This window comes from Podarcis bocagei (assembly GCF_964188305.1).
Source record: "Podarcis bocagei genome assembly, chromosome: 18".
Lineage (NCBI taxonomy): Eukaryota > Metazoa > Chordata > Lepidosauria > Squamata > Lacertidae > Podarcis > Podarcis bocagei.
Window position 1 is genome coordinate 2,681,018 of NC_138144.1, and position 26,956 is coordinate 2,707,973.

The following is a 26,956-nucleotide window of genomic DNA, read 5'->3' on the forward strand; positions in this document are numbered from 1 at the left end:
CCGGAGAAGCGATTTATGATTATTTCCAAGCTGCAAACTTCCAGGATGCAACACTATCTGTGTCCCTCGCTGCTGTTTTTGCAAAAAAAAGAGAGAGAAAGAACCCCTCTATTAAAAATAATAAAAAGAAACTATTGAGAAAACAGCTCGACGGTTGCTCAGTCCAGCGTTGCAATTCTTCCAAAGGACGCAAGAGACCAGTCTGTCGTGGTTTTGAGAAGTTTTATTGTTTGATTAAAAAAAAGAGAGATTTTTGCGCGGAAAGCTTAAAAGATGGAGAAAGGATGGAACGATTCGGTACGGGTGGAAGAAGGTTTAAGGCTGTTTTAGCTCTCATCAAATTAATAACACCCACGCCGGCTGGGTTTTAAAAATCATAATGGGGATGGAAGACTGTGAACCTAATTGAGGTGATTCCTGGGGAAGCAAAAGTCCCTGATTTTATGCCCCTCCAGCTTTTGAAACCTTTGCCAAAAGCAGGGCGAACGGGATTTCAGACGACGACAGCGGAATGTACAGCAACGTTTTTTCCTCTTTGGGATCCAGAGAAGCCTCTGGAGGCCATTTAAAAGGGGAGAGGGGTAAAAGCGTTTCCTATGAGCAATGAACACACGCGTTTTTGATTTATTTTTTGCTTCCAGCGTTAACTGAGACGTGGAGCAGGAGCTGGCAGGGCAGACATCCGTTCAAAATGTTTTGGGCTGCAACTCCCATCAGTCTGGGGCCGTAGTTCAAAACATTGGGTTTGCTGGCACCAGGGGAGTAAGTCCTGTCTCAAAGCGCCACCGGTTCCTGCACAAGCCATCACCCAGGGCGTCACAAACACTGATATATTATTATTTATTTTTGGGCTGCTCTCAAGGCAGAGAAACAGAGAGGGTCTCACTGCCACAAAAGTCCAGTTTGCCCTGACGGGCTTGTCGTGATTCTGGTATCACATGTACATCTTACAGTATATTTGATACAGATATATATATATTTAAAAATAAAGGCTCTCGTGTCCTATACAGAATACGCATTTCCTATTTCATGTCACAAGTCTGATGTAGAACGCGTTCTGTGTCCCCCGGGACGGGGACGAGGGGAAAAGGCTTCATAGGCTGGCTTCCGGAGAAGGCTTCTTGCTCTGCAGATTGCGCCTTCTCTTCTTTTCTAGGATTTCTTCCTCGAAGATTTCTCTTTCCCTGAAGGAGAAAGAGACAGAAAAGGGGTCGGCGGGGGACACGCAACAAAATCTAAGCTCATGGATTCAAAAATTAATACAGTAATGTGTGGAGAAGTTAACGGAGGCTCGTCTTCAATACCGCAGCAACAGCAGACTAAATTTTGCTAAAGACGTGGACGTTTGGGATGATATAATAATTTATTAGATTCGGGTAGGTAGCCGTGTTGGTCTGACGCAGTCGAAATAAATTAAAAAAAATAAGAAATTGTCCAGTAGCACCTTAGAGACCAAGTAAGGTTGTTGTGGATATCAGCTTTCGTGTGCATGCATGAAGTCGTCCAAAGAAGTGTGCATGCACACGAAAGCTGATATCCAGAACAAACTTACTTGGTCTCTAAGGTGCTACTGGACAATTTCTTATTTTTTAAAATAATTTATTATTTATACCCCGCCCATCTGGCTGGGCATCCCCAGCCACTTTGGACGGCTCCCAACAGAATATTAAAAACACGATAGACGTCAAAAACTTCCCTAAACAGGGCTGCCTTCAGAGGTCTTCTAAAAGTCAGATAGTTGTTTATTTCCTTGACGTCTGATGGGAGGGCGTTCCACAGGGTGGGTGCCACCACCGAGAAGGCCCTCTGCCTGGTTCCCTGCAACCTCGGCTTCTTGCAGGGAGGAAAGTGCCAGAAGTGCTGCTTTTTCTTTACCGGAATTGCTCGGACCACAGACGCATTTGTGGAAAACATTTGTATGATTAAGCCAACTGGGGGTGCAGGGTGGCGCTGTGGTCTAAACATCAGAGCCTCTTGGGCTTGCCGATTGGAAGGTTGGCAGTTCGAATAACCCGCAACGGGGTGAGCTTCCATTGCTCGGTCCCTGCTCCTGCCAACCTAGCAGTTCGAAAGCACGTTGGCGCAAGTAGATAAATAGGTACTGCTGTGGCGGGAAGGTAAATGGTGTTTCCGTGCGCTCTGGTTTCCGTCATGCGCCAGAAGTGGTTTAGTCCTGCTGGCCACATGACCCGGAAAGCTGTCTGCGGACAAATGCTGGCTCCCTCGGCCCGAAAGCGAGATGAGCGCCGCAACCCCATAGTCGCCTTTGACTGGACTTAACCTCCAGGGGTCCTTTACCTTTACCTTTTTTTTAAGCCAACCACAACTAGAGGGGGAACCCAGCAATACTAGGGCATTCTCGCCCTTTTTTGCAAGTTTCCCCAAAGCCGTTATAGATAAGAAGCGATGGAAGGAGTTACCTTTGGCTCACCAGAGGCCCTCTCAAGTATATCTCTTCCGCTTTCTTGTAGTCAATATGGTCCACGGCTGAAATGGCATAGATGATGGCCTGGGGGCGAAGAGAAAGAAAATCTACAAGTATATTTGACACAGGGTGGCGCTGTGGGTTAAACCACAGAGCCTAGGACTTGCTGATCAGAAGGTCGGCGGTTCGAATCCCAGCAATGACGGGGTGAGCTCCCGTTGCTTGGTCCCTGCTCCTGCCAACCTAGCCGTTCGAAAGCACAAATTGCAAGCAGATAAATAGGTACCACTCTGGCAGGAAGGTAAACGGCGTTTCCGTGCACTGCTCTGGTTCGCTGGAAGCGGTTTAGTCCTGCTGGCCACATGACCCGGAAGCTGTACAGCGGCTCCCTCGGCCAGTAAAGCGAGATGAGCGCCGCAACCCCAGAGTCGGCCACGACTGGACCTAATGGTCAGGGGTCCCTTTACCTTTTTATGTTTGACACATTCATGAAGGGTTCTGGAATGCAAAGGAAGGGCTGTGGCTCAGTGGTTAGAGCACCCCTTTTGCATGCAGAAAGTTTGATCTCCAGGTAGGGCTGAGACCCTGGAGAGCCGCTGCCAGCCAGTGTGGGCAATATTGACCGAGGATCTAACTGACCTTGTGTAAAATCGGCACCTTATTCAAAATCGTTAGGGCTAGAATCTTAGTTTAGTCTTTAGGGGGAGAACCGCAGCTTAGTAGCGTGGCACTAAGGATCCCATATTGATGCTTTTGAATTCTGGTGCTGGAGGAGACTCTTGAGAGTCCCATGGACTGCAAGAAGATCCAACCTCTCCATTCGGAAGGAAATCAGCCCTGAGTGCTCCCTGGAAGGACAGATCCTGAAGCTGAGGCTCCAAGACTTTGGCCACCTCAGGAGAAGAGAAGACTCCCTGGAAAAGACCCTGATGTTGGGAAAGATGGAGGGCACAAGGAGAAGGGGACCACAGAGGACGAGATGGTGGGACAGTGTTCTCGAAGCTACCAGCATGAGTTTGGCCAAACTGCGGGAGGCAGTGGAAGACAGGAGGGCCTGGCGTGCTCTGGTCCAGGGGGTCACGAAGAGGCGGACATGACTAAACAACAACAACAAAGGATCCCATGTCCGGTCCGTGGCAGCATTTTCAGGGAATCTGTGAAATCCCGGACAGCTGCTGCCAGCAAGTGCTGGTAGCACCAGTTCAGGCAGCTCCTTGTGTCCCAACTCCTTAAAAAAAAAGGCTGTGATTTACCTCGGGGAACAAGACGTCCAAGATGAACTTGATACTGTCCCTGCTCACTTTGGGTAGCACCTTGGGGTCTGCCTCCTGGTAAACCCGTCGCAGGTAGTTGAGAACCAGTTCCTGTTGGTGGTCGTCCTCCAGGTAAACTTCTATGCAGGGCAGGTACGGCCGGGCGACGACAAAGTCCCTGAGCCAGCGCGACGGCTTCTTGCTCCTTAGGATGGAGCGGAGGTGGTCGTCCGCCCCCTTGGACTTCACAATGAACTCGACGATGCGTTCGTTGGCTTTGTCCCGGGCGGCCCGAGCCCGGTCCGGGAGGACTTTCCTGGGGGGCTTAGCAGGCGACGGCTCGGACGGCGACTCGCCCGGGTCCGCTTCCTCCGCCTCCGGAAAGTTCTCCTGCGGCGGCTCGGACGGCGACTTGCCCAGGTCCGCTTCCTCCGCCTCCGGAAAGTTCTCCTGCGGCGGTTTGTGGAGGACGCCTGTTCGGACGGAGTAGCCTCGGGGGGAGGAAAGCAGACGGCAATGTCACGGTTTCTCCCCCCCCCCAATTTTTTTTATCGGTTTTCACAATATTATAAACAGACAAACAAACACACAAGACAAACAAACATAAATCAGAGCCTTATTGAAAATTACACTTATTAACTTTGTTAAGTGACTTCCTCGCTTCCCCTTGGTTGAATTTCATTGCGTGTCTTTTTAACGGTTTTCCAAATCCCAATTCTTATGAGATTTAACTTAAGCATTAACATCCTTAAATCTTCACCTTATGGAATGAATATGTTTAATTCCATAAGGCATGTTGAATGGTTTCTTTAAATGTAAAGGTTCATCATTGTTCCACTCCATGTGTATGTCTTTAAGGGGCCGGAGCAAGGGCCAGAGCAAGATAACGAGACCCAGCTTTACAGCTGTGAAACATAGCAGGTGCTGCTGAGTTGTATTTGATTAAGGCGTGTCAGCATTTGGGTAGAGTATATAAGGAGCAGCACCTAGCTCTCCCATTACCCTGGGGGATGGGTTGGTGGTTGGGTCATGTTTGTTTGTTAATATATTTAGAGTAAATGGAGTTTTTGTTTTTCTTATTAAAACCTTGTTTGAGTTATTTTTGAGTCCTTTCTTTTTAATGCATGATCTCCCCAGCAAGCTCTCTGCAGCGTCACTATACTGCAAAAAGCCAACATCTTTGGTTATGGGCCCAGCTGCTGAGTGGATGACTGCATATTTTTGGACTCTGAGAAAGGTTTGAAAACTCCTTCTCCTGTTAGCGTAGTTTTTGTGGGTCTGGAAGAGTTCCAGAATGGTTGACCGGGTTCTTGAAGCTGAGAAGGCTCTGGTCTTCCCACAGCTAACAGATGAGAACTATAGTTTATGGTCTTTTCGGGTGGAGGCGCTTTTGACCTCTAGAGAAGTATGGACCTATGTAACTGATGACCCTCCTAACCCTGTAACTAATGCTTGGTCGAAAGGAGATGCAAAAGCCAGGGCGATAATTAATTTGGCAGTCAGCGACCAGCAAGTAGTCTATATAAGAAATAAGAAAACTGCCAAAGAAATGTGGGACAGTCTTGCAGCAGTGCATGTTAGAAAAGAGTCAGCGTCTGCATTGACGTTTTTGAAGCAGTTGTACCAGACGGAGTTGCAGCCTTGTGGTGATTTGGCAGCACACTTGAGACGTCTGGAGGCAATACGCGGCGAGATAATTCGAAGGGACATGGAGATACCTGATATTCAGTATGTTTTTATCATCCTTTGTTCCCTTAACGAGGACTTTGATGGTATAGCTAGCCAGATATCTGCCGTTCCACCAGCACAATTAACTGTGGAAGGGGTAACGGCAAGATTAATGGGCGAGTTGGATAGAAGGGAGGCTTGTGCCATAAGCACTCCTGTTTCCAGAAAGAATGAGGAACACCATATGCAAACCTGTGGTGATACAACTGCATTTAAAGCTGCAAAGCGTTGTTGGTTCTGCAATAAGCAAGGACATTTTGCAAGGGACTGCAGATCCAAAAGAAAGCAAAGTTCTCCCAAGCCTGTTTCTGTTCGTCAATCACGGTCGTCAGCCCAGCAGCCGACATCGTACCGTAAGGACAGAAACGAGCCGCGAGCTTTTCACGCTCGGACTAAAGATCGTAAAAGAATTAAAGATGCCAAGTGGAAGTCTTTTGTTATCGACTCAGGAGCATCGCAGCACGTCTGCAATGATCGAAGCTTGTTTATTTCTTTCGAAGAGGAAATTGGTAATGTACATTTAGCCAATTCACAAGTCCTGCAGTCGCTTGGCAGGGGTACTGTTAAACTTGACTCTTTAAACATTACAATAGCGAACTGCATTTACTGCCCGTCAGTGGACAATTTATTATCAGTAAGATGTTTTGCTCATCAAGGCATAACTGTGCGTTTCTTAAAGTCAATGTGTGAGTTTTTCGAGGGGAACAAACGTCTATTATATGCCCGGGAATCTGATGGTTTATATAGACTGTATTTTCGAACCTACTCCCAATCGCCTATAAATTGCAGAGCAGCACAGTCAAGCCAGGGGTTGAGGAATGTAAGGCCACATTCTGGGTGTGTCCACGAGGCGCACAGAATTCTGGGACACCTGAATTTTGCTGATGTAATTAAGACACAGAATATTGTCAATAGCCTCAACTTAAAACCATGTAAATTCTTTATGCAGTGTCTATCCTGTTGCAAGAATAAGATTAAGGTTGCACGCAAGGGCAGGTGCTCAGATAGAAAAGTAACTGAGGCATTTGAGCGTGTACATTGTGATTTAGTTGGGCCACTCCCACCATCATTAGGAGGTTCTAAGTACTGGCTTACTCTCATAGACCAGTATAGTAGATATTGTTGGACTTATGCAATAGCTGAGAAGTCCCAAGCATTTGAGAAGTACAAGGTTTTTTGCAACTGGGTAAAAACGCACTTTAACAAACCAATTAAGAACCTGTTTTCTGACCGGGGTGGGGAATTTGTTTCTGAGGATTTTGAGAAATTCCTGGAAGCACAGGGGACTACTCATGAGTTATCTTGCCCCCGAAGTCCCTGGCAAAATGGGCTTGTTGAAGTTGTGCAGCGTGACTTGCAGGCAGGGGTTAAAACTTATCTGCACGATGCTAATCTGCCCAAAGCGTTTTGGGCTGAAGCACTCAATGCCTTTTGTTATGTTAGAAATCGCAGTTATCATTCTGGTTTAGATGTCACCCCCTATGAGAAGCTGTTTAAAAAACGCCCTAATCTGAAATACCTACGCATTTGGGGTTCAGATGTAATTATGCATTATCCCGCTAAGCAGAAATTGGGTGAACGTAGTGTTCAGGGAAAATTAATGGGCTACCAGCAGGGGGCGTACAGAATTTACATACCAGCAACTGGCAAATTTCATATTACCAGAAGCATGATACAAACTGTAAATTGGAATGGGGTTGCTGTTTTCCAAGATACTGATGGTATAAATGATACTGAGGAAGAAGAGGTAGAAGAAGCAGCAGCAGGAGGAAATGGTGCTTCTGAATTAATGGAAAAAGACAAAAAGCCTGTTGGATCTGATAATTTGTTTGAGGATTTAAAGGCACAGGCACCTGAGGGGAGGTTAGATTCTCTTGAGTTTTCTGACCGTGAGCTTAGCCTACAGGCACCTCTTCAGTCTGACAGTGATGATTTACAACCTGAAACTAGTAGTTCACTGAGTCCCATTAAGTCCGAGGAGTCTGACTCTCCTTCCGGACTGAGACGTTCAGATAGAAAGAGGCAGAAGCCACAACGATTTGCAGATGAACATTTTAATACTGTGTATGCCAATAAGGTGATTTTTGAGCCAAAAAGCTACAAAGATGTTCAGAATTTACCTAAGCACCAAGCTGAAAATTGGTATAAAGCTATGAACTCTGAGATAGCTTCTTTAAAGGAGCATAACACTTGGTCTCTTGTACCACAAACCCCAGATATGAGACTTATTGATTCAAAATGGGTTTATAGAGTTAAAATGAATGACAAAAATGAAGTTGTAAGGTACAAGGCAAGACTAGTTGCTAAGGGCTTTCAACAAATTCCAGGTGAAGATTATGATTTGTGCTATTCACCAAGTGTAAAATATGAAACAGTTAAGCTTTTGTTAAAAGATGCTTCACAGTGTGGAAAAGCCCACTATGCAATGTTTCTCTGCTCTTAAGAGAGTGGTAATGTACCTTAAACATACCAAACATTATTGGTTGCAGTTTACATCACACATGAAAAACATGTACAAAGTATGCTTTATGTTTTTGTTCCACAATGATGAACCGCAGGGGAAATGTTGAATGGTTTCTTTAAATGTAAAGGTTCATCATTGTTCCACTCCATGTGTATGTCTTTAAGGGGCCGGAGCAAGGGCCAGAGCAAGATAACGAGACCCAGCTTTACAGCTGTGAAACATAGCAGGTGCTGCTGAGTTGTATTTGATTAAGGCGTGTCAGCATTTGGGTAGAGTATATAAGGAGCAGCACCTAGCTCTCCCATTACCCTGGGGGATGGGTTGGTGGTTGGGTCATGTTTGTTTGTTAATATATTTAGAGTAAATGGAGTTTTGTTTTTCTTATTAAAACCTTTAAGTACTTTTTGAGTCCTTTCTTTTTAATGCACGATCTCCCCAGCAAGCTCTCTGCAGCGTCACTATACTGCAAAAAGCCAACGGTTTCTGCGGGAAGGCAGAGAAAAGAGCCCGCCTTTCTCTCAGGTATTATGGACAAAAAATCATTCATTTATTGAATTTATAAACTGCCCTATACCGGATGTCTCAGGGTGGTTCAAAAAATAAATAAATCACAATATATAAAATAAAAATACAGTAACGTTATGGGGTGTTGATCAGGTCAGCCAAAGGCCAGGTTAAAAAGGAACGTTTTAGCCTAGTGCCTAAAGGTGTATAGTGAAGGCGCCAGGCGAACTTCCCTGGGGAGAGCATGCCACAGACGGGGAGCCACTGCAGAGAAGGCCCCGTTCTCGTGTTGCCACCCTCTGGACCTTTCGAGGAGGAGGCACACAAAGGAGGGCCAAATATTATGCTCCTCCTTCCCCATCCCTCCGGTGAAACATCGAAACTGGACAGGAAGGGACACGCTATGGAGAAGAAACACGTGGACAGTACCCATTTTGCAGGAGAGGAGACTGACAGTGGCTAGGACTTGTCTCACTTCGCCAGAAGGAAAACACCTACTGCAGATCCACGTCCCAAGAAGCCACAGACCCCCAATCCCCCAAAGGAACTTTTAAAAAAACAAAAGAGAGACAGAAGACAGAAGAGCAACGTCCAGCCACTTTGGATTGATGGGGTCTGTGTGGAGAGGGTAGCAACGTTCAGATTTCTGGGCATTGAATTACAAGAGGATCTGTCCTGGAGTGTCAACACAAGGGGGCTTGTGAAGACGGCGCAGCAGAGACTGTACTTTTTGAGAATACTAAGGAAAAACCATCTTCCGCAGAAACTGCTGCTTGCCTTCTATCACTGTGCCATTGAGAGCGTGCTCACTTACGGCTTATGTGTGTGGTACGGAAGCTGTACTACCCAGGACAGGATGGGGTTGTGCAGGGTTGTTAAGGCAGCAGAGAGCATTGTTGGCTGCCCACTCTCCACCTTAGAGCAGATTTATGCCACAAGGTGCCATAGGAAGGCACTGGACATAGTAAAAGTTCCATCGCATCCTGGTCACTGTCTCTTCGAGCTCTTGCCGTCGGGACGGAGATACAGGACGATGAAGACAAGAAGGAGCCGTCTTAAGAACAGCTTCTTCTCCAGAGCGATCTCGGCCCTGAATGGGAAGCCCGGACTTTGAAAGTCATCTAATCTCCCTTGCTGTATGATATTGTATTGTTTAATTAGTGTTTTTATGGAGCAGTCAAGTAATTTTGTTGTCCCCGAAGGGGGCAATGACAATAAAGATATTAATATTATTATTATTATTATTATTATTATTATTATTATTATTATTATTATTATTATTAAATTGGGAGACAGTGAGGTCTTGGCTGTGTGTACATGCAAAGGAAACCTTCTTTGATTTTCTTCCTTCCTTAGGAAACTTAATGAAAGCCGCGCGTTTTAATAGGCAATGAACTACTCACTCATCTCGTGGGCGTAATACTCCAGGAAGGACCCCGTGAAAGATTCGCAGCCTGGGGACAGGAAGAGAAGAGGAAGGTTTCTCGACTAAATCCCATTTTGGAGATTTCAAGTTACGTCACGCCGTCGCAGAACTTTGTTCCCAAGCCGACCATGGATTTAAAAGCAAGGCTTGAGCGGTCATACATTGAGTGAACTTCTGCACTGTCTCTTTGTCACACTCTAACATTACCAAACGCCACCAGGTTTCCCTTTACAGTCTCCCTTGCAATATATGGTTCTGATGGCTTATTCGTACAGTATATATTTTCTTCTGATGGCGTTTGTACGGTTTCGTCATGGCCTTCGGGCTGGTACAGTGGAACCTCGGTTCTCGAACGTAATCCGTCCCGGAAGACCGTTCGACTTCCAAAACGTTCGAAAACCGAGGCGCAAAGGGCTGGCTACAAGTTCAACTGGGAAAATTGAAAAACACGCAGCGGAAGTGGTTTGGCTTCCGAGGTGCGTTCGAAAACGGAAGCAATTACTTCCGGGTTTTCGGCGTTCGAAAACCAAAACGTTTGGCTCCCGAGAGGCTTGAAAACCGAGGTACCACTGTACAATAAACTCTTATTTACTTACTGACAGCCACGAGGCTATTCAGTGGGGGGGGGGGGGAGGGAAGAGAGATGGGTCTCTCATGTGGCTTCATTGGCTCTGCTGAGAGAGTATCTGCTTCCCTCTCCTCCTCCCCTTGAACTCGCCCAACCTGGCCATTACAAGAGCTTGCTTTCTTCCTCCTCCCTCCCAGCTTCCCTTCCCTTTTGTGCGGCGCCTCTGCGGCGGATTTTATGCAATCAAGAGCTATAGGGGGCTTTATGAAACAAATAAAGAGAAAGACATGGAGCTGCAGACAGGAGGTGTGATGGCCTGGGATTCGGACTCGGAGGCTGAACCTGAGGGATCCCAGCCTGCACAGGAGTCCCCGCCTCCAGAACCAACTGACCCGGGGCTGGGGCATGAGCCTGAAGGGTCCTCACCTGTGCTGGGTCCTCAGGTGAGTCTGCTCTGGTTCCTGAGGTGACGGAGGACCCATTGCCTGCAGGTGCTCCACTCTCAGCCCCGTCAGAGGAAGCTGAGGTTGCCTCTGGGTCCGGTAACCCTCCAGTCTCTCCTGGGCTGCAGAGGCTCAGGGCAGAGAGGCGGAGGGAACTAAGTTCCCGCAGGAGGAGTGCTTGCCTCCAGGCCAGGAGAAGCGAGTCACCTGTGGACCGGGGCCGCCCTATGCCTTGGGGCAGATAAAAGCCAGTCAGCCCAGTCCCAGGTTGCGGGAGCAACATTGTTGGTTGCTAGTTCCTGCCTGAACCCTGTCCTGCTTTCCTGCCTGAGCTCCTCATCCGCCTTGGCTCCTGTTCCTGACTTCACCCGACTCCCTGCCCTGCACCCGGCTTCAGCTACTATGGACTGCCTCCACATTGCTCCTTTGACCACAGACCGGGCTTCGACCTCGCCTCTTGGGTAACCCACGGGACCAGCACAGGAAGAAACAGAATACAGTGGTGCCTCGCAAGACGAAAAGAATCCGTTCTGTGATTCTCTTCGTCTAGCGTTTTTTTCGTCTTGCGAAGCAAGCCCATTGAAGGATTAGCGGATTAGCGCTATTAGCGGCTTATCATCTTATCGGATCAGCTGATAAGCGGCTTAGCGGCTTAGAAAAAGGGGGGGAGGAAAAAAAACCCCGCAGGAACTCGCAAGACATTGTCGTCTTGCGAAGCAAGCCCATAGGAGATTCGTTTTGCGAAGCACCTCCAAAACGGAAAACTCTTTCGTCTAGCGAGTTTTCCGTCTTGCGAGGCATTCGTCTTGCGGGGCACCACTGTACAGAGTTCTTTTGCTGCTGGAAAAAGAGGACACTCCTCACCCCCCCCAGCCCCACTCCTCTGGCTAAGCTTACCTACTCGAACTAGGTAGTCTGTTATCAACTTGATGCACCAGTCGATATCTTGAGGGTGACTCTCTTTGGCTCTGGCCTGGGGGCAAAATCATTGCAAAACGGAAAGGAAACAGAATATTATCTCCCCTGGGGAACACAAGCAGTGCTTTTTGTGGAAGACACAAATGCAGAGCGGAGACCAAGGATCATGCCCCCCCGCCCCCCGAAGCTCACACCTTTGCCGTTTAAAACTTACTATCAGTTTTCCCTTCTCCTTGCATTCGTAGTGTTTCAGGTTTCTGAACGAGGTGCAGAAGCTGCAGGGGGAAGGTGGAGGGAAAGGGATACGACGGCTTAGCAAGTGGAAAAATCTTACTGACGGCCGCAAGAACACAGATGGCTAGATGCTGGAGAGAAGCAAAGCGTTTTGGTCAGTGGTTCCCCAATGGTTTTCTGGGCTCTCCCCCTTTGGTTCTCTAAAAATCACCCACACTGGTCCCTGGAGGGGACAAGGAGAAGGGGACGACAGAGGACAAGATGGTTGGGCAGTGTTCTCGAAGCTACCAGCATGAGTTTGACCAAACTGCGGGAGGCAGTGGAAGACAGGAGTGCCTGGCGTGCTCTGGTCCATAGGGTCACGAAGAGGCGGATACCACTAAACGACTAAACAACAAGTCCAAAAATTATTGGCTCCCGGTGGAGTACGGGATCAGGTTCAAGGTGCTGGTTTTAACCTTTAAAGCCCTATACGGCCTAGGACCCTCGTACCTACGGGGCCGCCTCTCCTGGTATGTCCCATAGAGGAACTTAGGGTCTTCAAACAAAAACGTCTTGGAGATCCCGGGCCACAGGGAGGTTAGGCTGGCCTCAACCAGAGCCAGGGCTTTTTCAGCTGTGGCTCCAATCTGGTGGAACGCTCTGTCACAAGAGACTAGGGCCCTGTGGGACTTGACATCTTTCTGCAGGGCCTGCAAGACAGAGCTGTTCCACCAGGACTTTGGCCAAGGCACAGTCTGACCCCCTCCTTTGGCAACCCTCACAGAAGTCTAGCCCAATGGTTGCCATTAATCTGATTTGAACTGATTTTATAATGAAATGATTTTAGAATGTTGTATCATTTTGCTGTTGTTAGCCGCTCTGAGCCCGGCTTTGGCTGGGGAGAGCAGGATATAAATTATTATTGTTGTTGTTGTTGTTGTTACTATTTATTCAGCAATGGGTGAGAAGGTTTTCGAATTCAGACCTACACCCAACACTCCTTGCTGAGAAAGGAGAGCAGAAATAAGTAGCTTTTTTTTCTGCCGTTGCCTGTAGGAGCAATTTAGAGAAAGCTCTGTGAACATGCCGGGCATCAGAGCAGCTCAGCCAATGGGTGATCAGAAGCCAGACCGGGACTGCATTCAAGCTGCACTTACCCTTTGGATTTCACGCTCAAAGTGTCCTGGATGAGGATGACGTTGGCTTTCCTGGCTTTCTGCTGCACTCTTTTCACCTGCCGGGAAGAGAAAACCCCTGTTTCATGCCTACCCCATCCCCTCGCAGGAAGGCCGGGAGAACAGCCGCCTTCCGCAAAGATGCAACAAGACAGAACGTTTTTATTCTTACCACTGCAGGCCAAAAAGGTTGTCTTGGCATTCTGCACCAAACCAGCATCCCGGCTTTGATGGCACAGGGCTCTAAAGGCAGAACGGAAACAGAGGTTGGAGGCCGGAACGGGGAATTTCCCTTCCCTGCCGGGTTAAGGCAGTGTGGTGTAGTGGTCAGAGTATCGGACTAGGACCTGGGAGACCAGGGTTCGGAACGCCACTGTGGGTCAGCCACCGCCTCTCAGCATAGCTGTCAACTTACAGATTTGTAAATAAGGGACCAGCAGCCTCGAAAATAAGGGATCAGCAGCCAAAATAAGGGATTTTCGGAGCACAGGTATGCTCAACTTCTGAGCCCCTCCGAGCCAAAGGCAGAAAGCCCAGCCAGCAGCCAAACGAAGCCTCAAGCGGTGGTTCCCACAGCGCAGCAACCCGGCAAAGGGGACGCAGCAAGGAAACCACCGTCACCTCTCCGCTGGGAAGCGCTGAGCAAAGGCGAGTCCCCAGGCAACGCGGCTGATTTGATCGGCACAAGGCATGCAAGCTCCACCCCCCGGTCGTTCTTAAGACTCCTTATTGGGTGAGCAACGCAGCCAAGCAACACAGCTGGAGCCTCCCTCCTCCCTGGCCGGCAGGGAGGGAGGGAGAGGAGCTGCTTCCTTGGAAACCCAGGAAATTTAAGGGACATCGTCAATAAGGGACAGCAGCAGGACACGGCGCTGGGATAAGGGACTGTCCCGCCAAATACGGGACGCTTGACAGCTATGCCTCTCAGGCTGGCCTACCCCACAGGGTTGTTGTGAGGACTAAACAAGGTGTACCACCTTGTGCTCAGTGGAGAGAAAGGTGTAATGGTAATAGTAATTTATTATTTATACCCCACTCATCCGGCTGGGTTTCCCCAGTCACTCTGGGCAGCTCACAACAGGATATTAAAAATAAAACATCAAATATTAAAAACTTCAGATGTCTTCTAAAAGCCAGGTAGTTGTTTATTTCCTTGACAGCTGATGGGAGGGCGTTCCACAGTGCGGGCGCCACCACCGAGAAGGCCCTCTGCCTGGTTCCCGGTAACCTCACTTATCACAGTGAGGGAACCGCCAGAAGGCCCTTGGAGCTGGACCCCAGTTTCCAGGGTGGAGACGCTCCTTCAGGTATACTGGGCCGAGGCAGAGACAACTATCAGAGGGAGAAGGTTGACCGTTAGCGGGCTGCGTCACCACGGGGCAAGCCACGCCATTTTAGTTTTTGCGATCTGGACCAAACCAGGGTTGGATTTGAAACGTGGCCCAAATCAGATTGGGGTGCCCTGATAAGAAACGCACCCACCCCTTTACATGTGTGCCTCTTTTATCAAAAAAGGGAAGACTTGAAACGGCAATGGGTTGAAATATCAGATCAAGATTTCCCCTCAATGCCACAGAGAGGTGGATGGGGAACTTTTAGCAAAAGAGATAAGTGATGGGTACTGTACAATGTATGTATAAAAAGGTAAAGGTACCCCTGCCCGTACGGGCCAGTCGTGTCCGACTCTGGGGTTGTGCACCCATCTCACTTAAGAGGCCGGGGGCCAGCGCTGTCTGGAAACACTTCCTGGTCACGTGGCCAGCGTGACAAAGCTGCATCTGGCGAGCCAGCGCAGCACACGGAAACGCCGTTTACCTTCCCTTCCCGCCAGTAAGCGGTCCCTATTTATATACTTGCGCCTGGGCGTGCTTTCGAACTGCTAGGTTGGCAGGCGCTGGGACCGAGCAACGGGAGCGCACCCCGCCGTGGGGATTCGAACCGCCAACCTTTCGATTGGCAGGTCCTAGGCACTGAGGCTTTTACCCACAGCGCCACCCGCGTCCCTCAATGTATGTACAGAAGCGGTTAAAATGGCATAAATAAAAGTTTTGTTTAAAAAAAGAGATTCTGTGATCCTGCCAGGGGAGATATTACAGAGGGTTCTGACTGGTTCTCAGGAGGTGTGGGGTAGTGGTTACAGATTGCTGGACAGATTCCACATGAAAAACGCTTTTGTCCCTGTGGAGATGGCAGTCCCGAATCGGTGGCGCATGCCCTTCTGGCTTGCACCCTTTATAAAGACTTGAGGAATGAGATTATCACCCCCTTTTTTGTTGCCCATTCTGGGTCACCCAGCCACTGCCACCGTGTCAGATCAAGATGAGCAGGTGACAGCAAAGGTGGCAAGGTTTTTCGCTGGGGCAATTGGAACAAGATCCACCATTTGACTATTGATTCAAAACCCCAAAATGTATTTTATATAACTGACTTTTTATTTCTATTCTTTGTATATCATACAGTGGTGCCCCGCAAGACGAATGCCTCGCAAGACGGAAAACTTGCTAGACGAAAGAGTTTTCCATTTTAGAGGTGCTTCAGAAAACGAATCTCCTATGGGCTTGCTTCGCAAGACGACAATGTCTTGCGAGTTCCTGCTGTTTTTTTCCCCTCCCCCCCTTTTTCTAAGCCGCTAAGCCGCTTATCAGCTGATCTGATCAGCAGATAAGCCCCTAAAAGCCGCTAATAGCGCTAATCCGTCAATGGGCTTCCTTCGCAAGACGAAAAAACCGCTAGACGAAGAGAATCACAGAACGGATTCTTTTCGTCTTGCGAGGCACCACTGTACTGTTGTTTTATTGCTATGGCCGATGCAAATAAAGATTCGTTCATTCATTCATTGCCTGGACTAGGACCTGAGAAAGACCGCGGTTCAAATCCCCGCTCGGCTGTAAGCAGCTCCCTAGGCGTGAACCTCGCCAATCGCCACCTTACAGCCTGACCTACCTCACTGGGCTGGCGGCCAAAGGCCAAACGCTCCCCGCGCCGGCTTTAAAAGGTTAAGATTGGGCTCGGAAAAACGCCGGCACGGCTGGGCCATGCTGAAAGATGGAGAACGGGCCTCACCTGGGTGCAAAAGGATGCTTGGGAGTTCCTCATCCTCATCATCCCTGGAAGCTGGGCTGTGACTGTACCTCCCAACGGGGCTAAGCCGCAGGGAAGAGGCAGGTGCGAATCCTGTCCAGAGGAAAAGGCGTTAATCAATTTCAGCATTTACTACAGAGTACTGAGATCTTCATCACCTTGCCGACAATGGTCCGTATAGTTCAAGCTCTGGTTTTCCCAGTAGTGATGTATGGAAGTGAGAGCTGGACCATAAAGAAGGCTGATGGCCGAAGAATGGATGCTTTTGAATTCTGGTGCTGGAGGAGACTGCCTCATGGAACGCTCTGCCTCATGAGACCAGGGCCCTGCAGGATCTGACTTCTTTCCGCAGGGCCTGTAAGACAGAGTTGTTCCGCCTGGCCTTTGGGCTTGGAGCCAATTTGATTCCCTCCCCCTCCCCTCTTTCTTTTTCCTTTCTCCTCCTGTGATGAGGCTGCATTTTAATATTTAATCTTGTTTTTAAGATGTATTCATTCAACTTGCTTTTATTATTGCTTGTTAGCCGCCCTGAGCCCGGCCTTGGCTGGGGAGGGTGGGGTATAAATAAAAATTATTATTATTATTATTATTATTATTATTATTATTATTATTATTATTATTATTATTATATCTCAGGGTTGTGGGTTCGAGTCCCACCCTGGGCAAAAGATTACTGCATTGCAGAGGGTTGGACTAGACAATGATCTACAATTCCTTTATTCTAGGATCAACGCCATTGCAACACACAAACACCTTCCTCCGCCCTGCCAAAGCACGCAAGCTACCGTATTTTTCGCCCTATAGGACGCACTTTTCCCCCTCCAAAAATGAAGGGGAAATATGTGTGCGTCCTATGGGGCGAATGCAGGCTTTCGCTGAAGCCTGGAGAGTGAGAGGGGTCAGTGCGCACCGACCCCTCTCGCTCTCCAGCCTTCAGGAAGCTATCCACAAGCCTTGGAAGCCCGCGGGAGTTTGCGCTCGGCTCCCACGGCTTGCGGAGAGCTGCCTGCATCCCTGTGGATAGCAGCCTGTTCTGGGGGCTGGGGTCGGGGGAAGATCGGGCTTCCCCCGCCCCAGCCCCGCACCTGGGGGGGAAATAATTTTTTTTCTTTATTCCCCCCCCAAAAAAAAACTAGGTGCGCCCTATGGGGCGAAAAATACGGTACCTTCTTCATCTTCAGAATCCAGAAGCTGGAACTGCTTCACGCTGAAGGACGCATCCTCCCTCTGCCCCGCCTTGCCTCCCGAAAGAGACTCTGCAGAGGACTTCAAGTCCCCCGGACGACTCCTCCTCCCTCGACTCCGTTTCTGCCGCCTTCCCTTCGGGCACCTGCTGCCGTTGGGGCCTCTGCTGTATCTCCCTCCTTCCTCTCCACTGGCTGGTTCAGCCAAAAGGCACCTAGCGGGGGAGCCCAGCAGTTTCTTCCGCACCCCGGGCCCCGCGCCCGACTTCGCGAACCTGGCCCGGGGCTTTCGAGAGGCGGCCGCCGGGGTGCTCGTTCTGTTTGGCGAGGGAAAGCCGCTGCCCTTGCCAGACCTGCCCCGAGACTGGCAGCGCCCCTCGCCCCTCTCCTTAAAGGACCGCAGCTGCCTCCGGCCAGCGTCAGATCTGGGCAACGGTTCCTGCTGTTTCTGGGGGGTGGCGGTCGTTGCTGCTTCGGAAAAGGAGCAGTTCTGGCCAGCTGCCTCCCCCAAGTGTTGTGGTTTAGAGATGGGAGATGCCTTGGAGCCGAGGCAACACTCGACGGTACTGATTTCTCCCTCGTGCGGGTCCCTTGGAGACTGGAGCTGGCGACACTTAGGTGGACGCCCCAGCGACATTCCGGCGGGGGTGACCTTCCGGGGTGACGCTTTTCCTTTCCGCCCCTTGGGTGAGACGGAGTTTCCGCTCAGGATATCCAGTGCCTTCCGCAGAGCATGCCGGTAGATCAGCTCATCTATGACTTTGCGGTTTTTCTTGCTCTGACCTGTTGAGATAATAATAATAGAATTTTGTTTATATCCTGCCCTCCCCAGCCGAAGCTGGGCTCAGAGCGGCTAACAACAGTAAAATGATACCACATTCTAAAATCATTCCATTATAAAATCAGTTCAAATCAGGTTCAGGGCAACCATTGGGCTAGAGATCTGTGAGGATTGCCAAAGGAGGGGGTCAGGCTGTGCCCTGGCCAAAGGCCTGGTGGAACAGCTCCGTCTTGCAGGACCTGCGGAAAGATGTCAAGTCCCGCATGGCCCTAGTCTCCTGTGTGTTCAACCAGATTGGAGCCACAGCCGAAAAAGCCCTGGCTCTGGTTGAGGCCAGCCTAACCTCTCTGTGGCCCAGGACCTTCAAGATGTTTTTGTTTGAAGACCGTAAAGTCCTCCGTGGGACATACCAGGAGAGGTGGTCCCGTAGGTACGAGGGTCCTAGGCCGTATAGGGCTTTAAAGGTTAAAACCAGCACCTTGAACCTGATCCTGTACTCCACCGGGAGCCAGTGCAGCTGGTATAGCACTGGGTGAATGTGATCCCGCAGCGAGGACCCCGTAAGGAGTCTCGCCGCGGCATTCTGCACCCGCTGGAGTTTCTGGGTCAGTCGCGAGCACAGCCCCACGTAGAGCGAGTTACAATAATCCAGTCGAAAGATGCATCGAAATGACTCAGAAGCTGAGTTTGCCCTCAACTACCCCCACCCTGGCCAGTCCTGTGTCATTCCTCTCTGGGCTGCTTGCAGAGGGAAAGGGCAGAATACAAACGAGACCATCGTAACCAGATGGAAATACTAGAGGAGAGATTTGCAGCTATTTTCCTCCCCTCCTCGCTGGATTGGACCTCCAGCTTGGCTATGCCCAAAGGACCAATAGCCCCCACCCTTGGTAAAAGGTAAAGGTAAAGGACCCCTGAATGGTTAAGTCCAGTCAAAGGCGATTACGGGGCGACTACAACTATGGGGTTGCGGTGCTCATCTCGCTTTCAGGCCGAGGGAGCTGGCGTTTGTCCGCAGACAGCTTTCTAGTCATGTGACCAGCAGGACTAAACTGCTTCTGGCGCAACGGGACACCGCGACGGAAACCAGAGCACACAGAAATGCCGTTTACCTTCCCGCCGCAGTGGTACCTATTTATCTACTTGCGCTGGTGTGCTTTCGAACTGCTAGGTTGGCAGGAGCTGGGACAGAGCAATGGGAGATCACCCTGTCGTGGGGATTCGAACAGCCGACCTTCCGATCGGCAAGCCCAAGAAGCAGGACTAAACCGCTTCTGGCACAACAGGACGTTTCAGTTTCCAAACGTCAAAAACCCAGAAGTAAATGCTTCCGTTTTCAAACGTGCTTCGGAAGTCGAACGGCTTCCGCTGTGGTTTTTTAAAATTTTCTCCACTGACTTTGCTGACCGCCCTTTGGGCCTTGGTTGTCGGACGTTTCAGAAGTCTTCCGTAACATATTACATTCGACAACCGAGGTACCACTGTGTACAGGCTTCTGAAGGCACACACACCCCTGTATATTTTTAGACAGCAGGCGGAAAAGGTACTGTTCAACCAGGCCTTGTGCTGATTACTATTATAAATGTAAAGGGACCCCTGACCATTAGGTCCAGTCGCGGCCGACTCTGGGGTTGCGGCGCTCATCTCGCTTTACTGGCCGAGGGAGCCGGCGTACAGCTTCCGGGTCATGTGGCCAGCAGGACTAAGCCACTTCTGGCGAACCAGAGCAGCGCACAGAAATGCCGTTTACCTTCCCGCCAGAGTGGTACCTATTTATCTACTTGCGCTTTGAGGTGCTTTCGAACTGCTAGGTTGGCAGGAGCAGGGACCGAGCAACAGCTCACCCCGTCGCGGGGATTCGAACCGCCGACCTTCTGATCGGCAAGTCCTAGGCTCTGTGGTTTAACCCACAGCGCCACCCGCATCCCTGATTACTATTATACAGGCATTTAAATGTGTTTTTGGGAAGAAGGGGTTATTTCCACCCCCTGCTTTAACTATTTATTCGTGTTGCTCACTTGTGTTGTTAACTGCCTCAAGATCTTTTTATGAAGGGTGGTACAGTGGAACCTTGGTTCTCAAATGGCTTAGCAAATTGGAACCTGAACGCGACAAACTCGGAAGTAAATGCTTTGGTTTGTGAACTTTTTTCGGAAGCCGAACGTCTGACGCGGCTGTCAGCTGTTGTTCCCGGGGCACCTGCGCGAATCGGAAGCCGCGCTTTGGTTTTCAAACTTCCAGAATGTAGCATGTTGGAGAACCAAGGGGCCACTGTATATAAATCTAATAAATCATCATCATCGTTATAAAATGATTCTGGATCCCAGTCACTGGAAGAGATGGGAGGAGAGAAGGCTCTTGAACTCAGGTCGTGCCCCGGGGGTTACCTTCTGAGGCGCTGGGTTGGCCACTTAACCGAGAGGCGATGCTGCTGATGTCCTCCTCCTGCAAAGGTTTGACGTCTGCGTGGCATACAACAATCCTTTTAAGAAGTGAGAGAAAGCGGTTAAACACCCCCACCATAAGCTAAAGGTAAAGGACCCCTGGACGGTTAAGTCCAGTCAAAGGCGACTATGGGGTTGAGGCCTCATCTCGCTTTCAGGCCGAGGAAGCCAGCGTTTGTCCGCAGACAGCTTTCCGCGTCATGTGGGCAGCAGGACTAAACCGCTTCTGGCGCAATGGGACACCATGACGGAAACCAGAGTGCAAGGAAACACCGTTTGCCTTCCCGCCGCAGCAGTACCTATTTATCTACTTCTGCTGGTGTGCTTTCAAACTGCTAAGTTGGCAGGAGCTGGGACAGAGCAACAGGAGCTCACCCCAGCGCAGGGATTCGAATCGCCGACCTTCCGATCGGCAAGCCCAAGAGGCTCAGTGGTTTAGACCACAGCGCCACCTGCATGCCTACCCCCACCATACCGTAGTCCCGTCCAGCAGCGTCAGCTGCAACAAGGGAGCTTGAGATGCTGGACATGCAACTTAACTGTTTATTCAGGCAGAAAATTTCAACCAGAAGGTTTCTCGGCGTGCTCTTCGGATCTTGTCGCCTTCTGGAAGTCCGGCCGGCGGACAAAACCTGAAGGATTCAGGAACGCAACGTACATTTTTTTAACTTTAAGGTCCCACAGGGCAGGTCTCAACAAAACAGAACGGTGAAAATACAAGAAAAAGATGGGGGTCCCACTAATAATAGAGGTGAATAATTACCTTTACTTTAAGTAATCTTATCACTTGAAATAGAAGAGTGAACATTTAATTCTGGAATAGCAATGGGGGTCACAGAATGGTGCCTATGCGTCTATTTGAAAATTGTGGATTTTTTTTTTTTTAAGTGATCCTGGAAGTGTTGTGGGTACCCAGGCCTAACGTGGAAGTGAAAACGTAAGTTGTGTTCTTTTTCTCTGCGCTATTGTCATCGCCGTTACCATTTGCGCGCAAGCTAATTTCAACTCCAATGCAGGGAACTGTAGGACACAGTTCACTTAATGCTGATATTCCACATTTATTTGCGTGGAACTTACATCCAAATAAACGTGCTCAGGATTTCAGTCTTAATATTTTTCTCTTATTCCTTTCCTTTTCTGTGAACCGCCATGAGACCTCTGGGTATAGGACGGTATATAAATTCAATAAATAACAGATAAGAAGAAGAGACATATCTGATTTTTTTAATTTATTGGATTATAACCCGCCCTTTCTCCTGAAGGAGCCCCAGTTGGCAAAAGCAGGTTCACCTTTAAATAAAGAAACACCTTTAAATAAATAAATTGGCTGAGGGGCCGCAGGAAGCCGCTTGGGCCCTGATCCAAGTGGGGGGGAGGCCTGCTGGTGGGACAACCCATTAATGCTGCCAGAGACTCCCTGCTATACCTCGGGGTGAAATACCATGGCTATCCTAAACTTCCTCCAACATCCTGACATGGCGTAGTAGTAGTAGTAATAATAATAATAATAATAATAATAATAATAATAATAATAATAATAATTTATTATTTACACCCCGCTCATCTGGCTGGGCTTCCCCAGCCACTTTGGGCGGCTTCCCAAAAAAATATTAAAATACTGTAATACATCAAACATTAAAAGCTTCCCTAAACAGGGCTGCCTTCAGATGTCTTCTGAAAGTCTGGTAGTTGTTGTTCTCTTTGACATCTGATGGGAGGGCGTTCCACAGGGCGGGCGCCACCACCGAGAAGGCCCTCTGCCTAGTTCCCTGTAACTTGGCTTCTCGCAGTGAGGGAACCGCCAGAAGGCCCTTGGCACTGGGCCTCAGTGTCCTGGCAGAACGATGGGGGTGGAGACGCTCCTTCAGGTATACTGATATACAGATCGCCTTCCCATAGCAGCCACTGGTAGAGATGGGGAGCAGAGCAAACAGAAAGGAGATAAAAAGGTCCCCAGCTTTTCAAATTAATATCACCTTTGCAGGCCACCACCGTTTCTTCCACGTGCAAAGGATGTACTTTGCCTTCTTCATGGTTGCCGTTCATGGAGGATAGCAGGCAAGCGAGGATTTGAGGCGAGGGCTGGTGACCGCCAGGGTTCAAGGATCTGAAAAGACAAAATATCCCATTAGCGCGCCTTCGCTTGTAAAACGGCGATTCCTGCATTGCAGGGGCTAGGCGACGCTTGGAGTGCCTCCGACTCTCCAATTCTGTGAAAAGAAGCCTCGTCCAATGGAGAACCTAAGAAGAGTGTAACTGGATCAGGCCAGCCCATCAAGACTCTCATCAAACCTCATAATGATAATATCAGTAATAAATGAACCTAGATATCTCCCACCAGCGCAATAAAGCGCCTTTGACTGTTTTTTTCTCCTATGACCTGATTAAGGGCGGTATGTTGCTGTTGTTTAGTCGTGTCCGCCTCTTCGTGACCCCCTGGACCAGAGCACGCCAGGCACTCCTGTCTTCCACTGCCTCCTGCAGTTTGGTCAGACTCATTCTGGTAGCTTCGAGAACACTGTCCCACCATCTCGTCCTCCGTCGTCCTCTTCTCCTTGTGCCCTCCATCTTCCCCAACATCAGGGTCTTTTCCAGGGAGTCTTCTCTTCTCATGAGGTGGCCAAAGTCTTGGAGCCTCAGCTTCATGATCTGTCCTTTAGACCACAGCACCTCCTGCGTCCCTTAAATTTTTTTGTGTTGTTATTGTCCATGGAGTTTAATATGGTCTGAAGCTGAACATCAAAAAAACCCTAAGATCATGGCCACTGGTCCCATCACCTCCTGGCAAACAGAAGGGGAAGAAATGGCGGCAGTGAGAGATTTTACTTTCTTGGGCTCCATGATCACGGCAGATGGTGACAGCAGTCTGGAAATTACTTTGGCCACCTCATGAGAAGACTCCCTGGAAAAGACCCTGATGTTGGGAAAGATGGAGGGCACAAGGAGAAGGGGACGACGGAGGACGAGATGGTGGGACAGTGTTCTCAAAGCGACCAGCATGAGTTTGACCAAACTGGCAGTGGAAGACAGGAGTGCCTGGCATGCTCTGGTCCAGGGGGTCACGAAGAGGCGGACACGACTAAACAACAACAAAAGTATATGTATTAGGACAATCCTCGCCGACAAAGGTCTGTATACAGTGGTATCTTGGGTTAAGTACTTAGAATCCTAGAGTTGGAAGAGACCACAAGGGCCATCGAGTCCAACCCCCTGCCAAGCAGGAAACACCATCAGAGCACTCCTGACATATGGTTGTCAAGCCTCTGCTTAAAGACCTCCAAGGAAGGAGACTCCACCACACTCCTTGGCAGCAAATTCCACTGTCCAACAGCTCTTACTGTCAGGAAGTTCTTCCTAATGTTTAGGGGGAATCTTCTTTCTTGTTGTTTGGATCCATTGCTCCGTGTCCGCTTCTCTAGAGCAGCAGAAAACAACCTTTCTCCCTCCTCTATGTGACATCCTTTTATATGTTTGAACATGGCTATCATATCACCCCTTAACCTCCTCTTCTCCAGGCTAAACATGCCCAGCTCCCTTAGCCGTTCCTCATAAGGCATCGTTTCCAGGCCTTTGACCATTTTGGTTGCCCTCCTCTGGACACGTTCCAGTTTGTCAGTGTCCTTAATTCGTTCCGGAGCTCCGTACTTAACCTGAAACTGTTCTTAACCTGAAGCACCACTTTGGCTAATGGGGCCTCCCGCTGCCGCTGTGCGATTTCTGTTCTCATCCTGAAGCACTATTTCTGGGTTGGCGGAGTCTGTAACCTGAAGCGTATGTATCCCGAGGTACCACTGTAGTTCAAGCTCTGGTTTCCCCAGTAGTGATGTATGGAAGTGAGAGCTGGACCATAAAAGAAGGCGGACACGACGAAACAACTAAACAATAACAATACTAAATCTAATTAATAATAATAATAATAATAATAATAATAATAATAATAATAATAATAATAATAAAATCATTATAATATATATATATAAAATATATAAAAAATATAGAAAATAATATATAATATATATAATATATATATAAAATATCTAATATATAAAAAATAAAATCCCCACGGAGGGGATTTCAGTCCCCCCCACCCAATTTTCTTTGAGCCCCCCCCCTTACCACGTTTTCTTGAGACAGGTACCTCAGCCACCCCATTCAGGGGGTGAGGTTGGCGGGCTGCGTGAGGGTCGAGGGGCGTATTATGGGATGGGGAACTCTCACTTCCTGGAATGATAATAATAATAGAGTCATAGGTTTTCGTCACCAACAGCTCCCTCCTGGCGAATTCCTTTTAAACTACAGTATTGTTATTAATTCATTATTTACCTCAGGCCCCTCACAACGAAGCGGGGAATTGGGGAGGCGGGATTCGAACCTGCCACGCCTCGGGACCGTCTAGGTTTTGAGGGGGTTCCGTCTTCCCTCTTCCCTTTTGGTCGTCGACGCGAGGTTGACAGGCCACGCCCCTCGCCCCTCTTCCTTACTCCCTTCGTCGCCGCTGATTGGAGGCTTCCTTGCCTTGCCCCGCCTCCCCTCTCTCCGCCCAGCCAATCCGCGCGAGGGATTCACCCGCTCCCTCCCACTTCCCACGGACTCCCGGCTTACCTCACCAAATCGCCTCGACTCCCGCGAGATGCGCGAGCGACCAATCAGAACGCGGTAGGAGTTTATGGGGTCGCCATGGCGGCGGCTTGTCTGCGTTCCGCCTCCAGAAGAGCTGAGTGCAAATGCGGAAAAGGTTTCTTTCATGCTCTCTGGCCAATCAGGATGGAGAATGTGACGTCACTCGCCGGCGGGAGGGCAGTTCCCGTTTCCAGCTCCGCCCCTCGAAGTCTGCGGCTTTTGCGCTTGCGCTTTCCCCTTCCTGGCGCGAGGAGGCTCTTTTTGACCAACGGTCAAAGCACGCGCTTTGAAAGCGGGCTGAGAAACACCGGCCAATCGGAGCGCCGTTCGGCTGCGCCGCCGCTTCTGATTGGGCACGGCCGCTCCGCTCCGTCATCATTATACTTTCCCGCCTTTTTCGCCCTCTGAGGGAAACGCTTTTACCTTTTTTAACGCTGTCATGGTGGCTTGAAGCTCCATGTGGGACGCAGGATGAGACCCTCCCTGCCCGCAAATAATAATAATAATAATAATAATAATAATAATAATAATAATAATAATAATAATAATAATAATAATAATAATAATAATAATAATAATAATTTATATTTATACCCCGCCCTCCTCAGCCAAGACCAGGCTCATAATAGTAATAATAATAATAATAATAATAATAATAATAATAATAATAATTTATATTTATACCCCGCCCTCCTCAGCCAAGACCAGGCTCATAATAGTAATAATAATAATAATAATAATAATAATAATAATAATAATAATAATAATAATAATTTATATTTATACCCCGCCCTCCTCAGCCAAGACCAGGCTCATAATAGTAATAGTAATAGTAATAATAATAATAATAATAATAATAATAATAATAATTTATATTTATACCCCGCCCTCCTCAGCCAAGACCAGGCTCATAATAGTAATAATAATAATAATAATAATAATAATAATAATTTATATTTATACCCCGCCCTCCTCAGCCAAGACCAGGCTCATAATAGTAATAATAATAATAATAATAATAATAATAATAATAATAATAATAATAATTTATATTTATACCCCACCCTCCTCAGCCAAGACCAGGCTCATAATAATAATAATAATAATAATAATAATAATAATTTATATTTATACCCCGCCCTCCTCAGCCAAGACCAGGCTCATAATAATAATAATAATAATAATAATAATAATAATAATAATTTATATTTATACCCCGCCCTCCTCAGCCAAGACCAGGCTCATAATAGTAATAATAATAATAATAACAATAATAATAATAATAATAATTTATATTTATACCCCGCCCTCCTCAGCCAAGACCAGGCTCATAATAGTAATAATAATAATAATAATAACAATAACAATAATAACAATAATAATAATAATTTATATTTATACCCCGCCCTCCTCAGCCAAGACCAGGCTCATAATAGTAATAATAATAATAATAATAATAATAATAATAATAATAATAATAATAATAATTATTTATATTTATACCCCGCCCTCCTCAGCCAAGACCAGGCTCATAATAGTAATAATAATAATAATAATAACAATAACAATAATAACAACAATAATAATAATTTATATTTATACCCCGCCCTCCTCAGCCAAGACCAGGCTCATAATAGCAATAATAATAATAACAATAACAATAACAATAATAATAATAATTTATATTTATACCCCGCCCTCCTCAGCCAAGACCAGGCTCATAATA

General features: G+C 48.2%; 1 protein-coding gene across 1 annotated transcript; it reads right to left on the reverse strand.

Moving 5' to 3' along the window:
* Window positions 1-208: 208 nt before the first annotated feature.
* On the reverse strand, window positions 209-25,092 carry PWWP3A (PWWP domain containing 3A, DNA repair factor). Its single transcript, XM_081177749.1, has 15 exons — window positions 24,934-25,092; window positions 22,587-22,717; window positions 21,151-21,242; window positions 20,554-20,648; window positions 17,368-18,168; window positions 16,184-16,294; window positions 13,293-13,363; window positions 13,103-13,179; window positions 11,944-12,004; window positions 11,709-11,784; window positions 9,778-9,828; window positions 4,075-4,169; window positions 3,679-4,014; window positions 2,421-2,509; window positions 209-1,184 (listed from the first exon to the last, which is right to left on the reverse strand). Exons 2-15 carry the CDS (start codon window positions 22,641-22,643, stop codon window positions 1,094-1,096), a joined length of 2,103 nt encoding a protein of 700 aa, XP_081033875.1. The 5' UTR covers window positions 22,644-22,717; window positions 24,934-25,092; the 3' UTR covers window positions 209-1,093.
* Window positions 25,093-26,956: the final 1,864 nt, after the last annotated feature.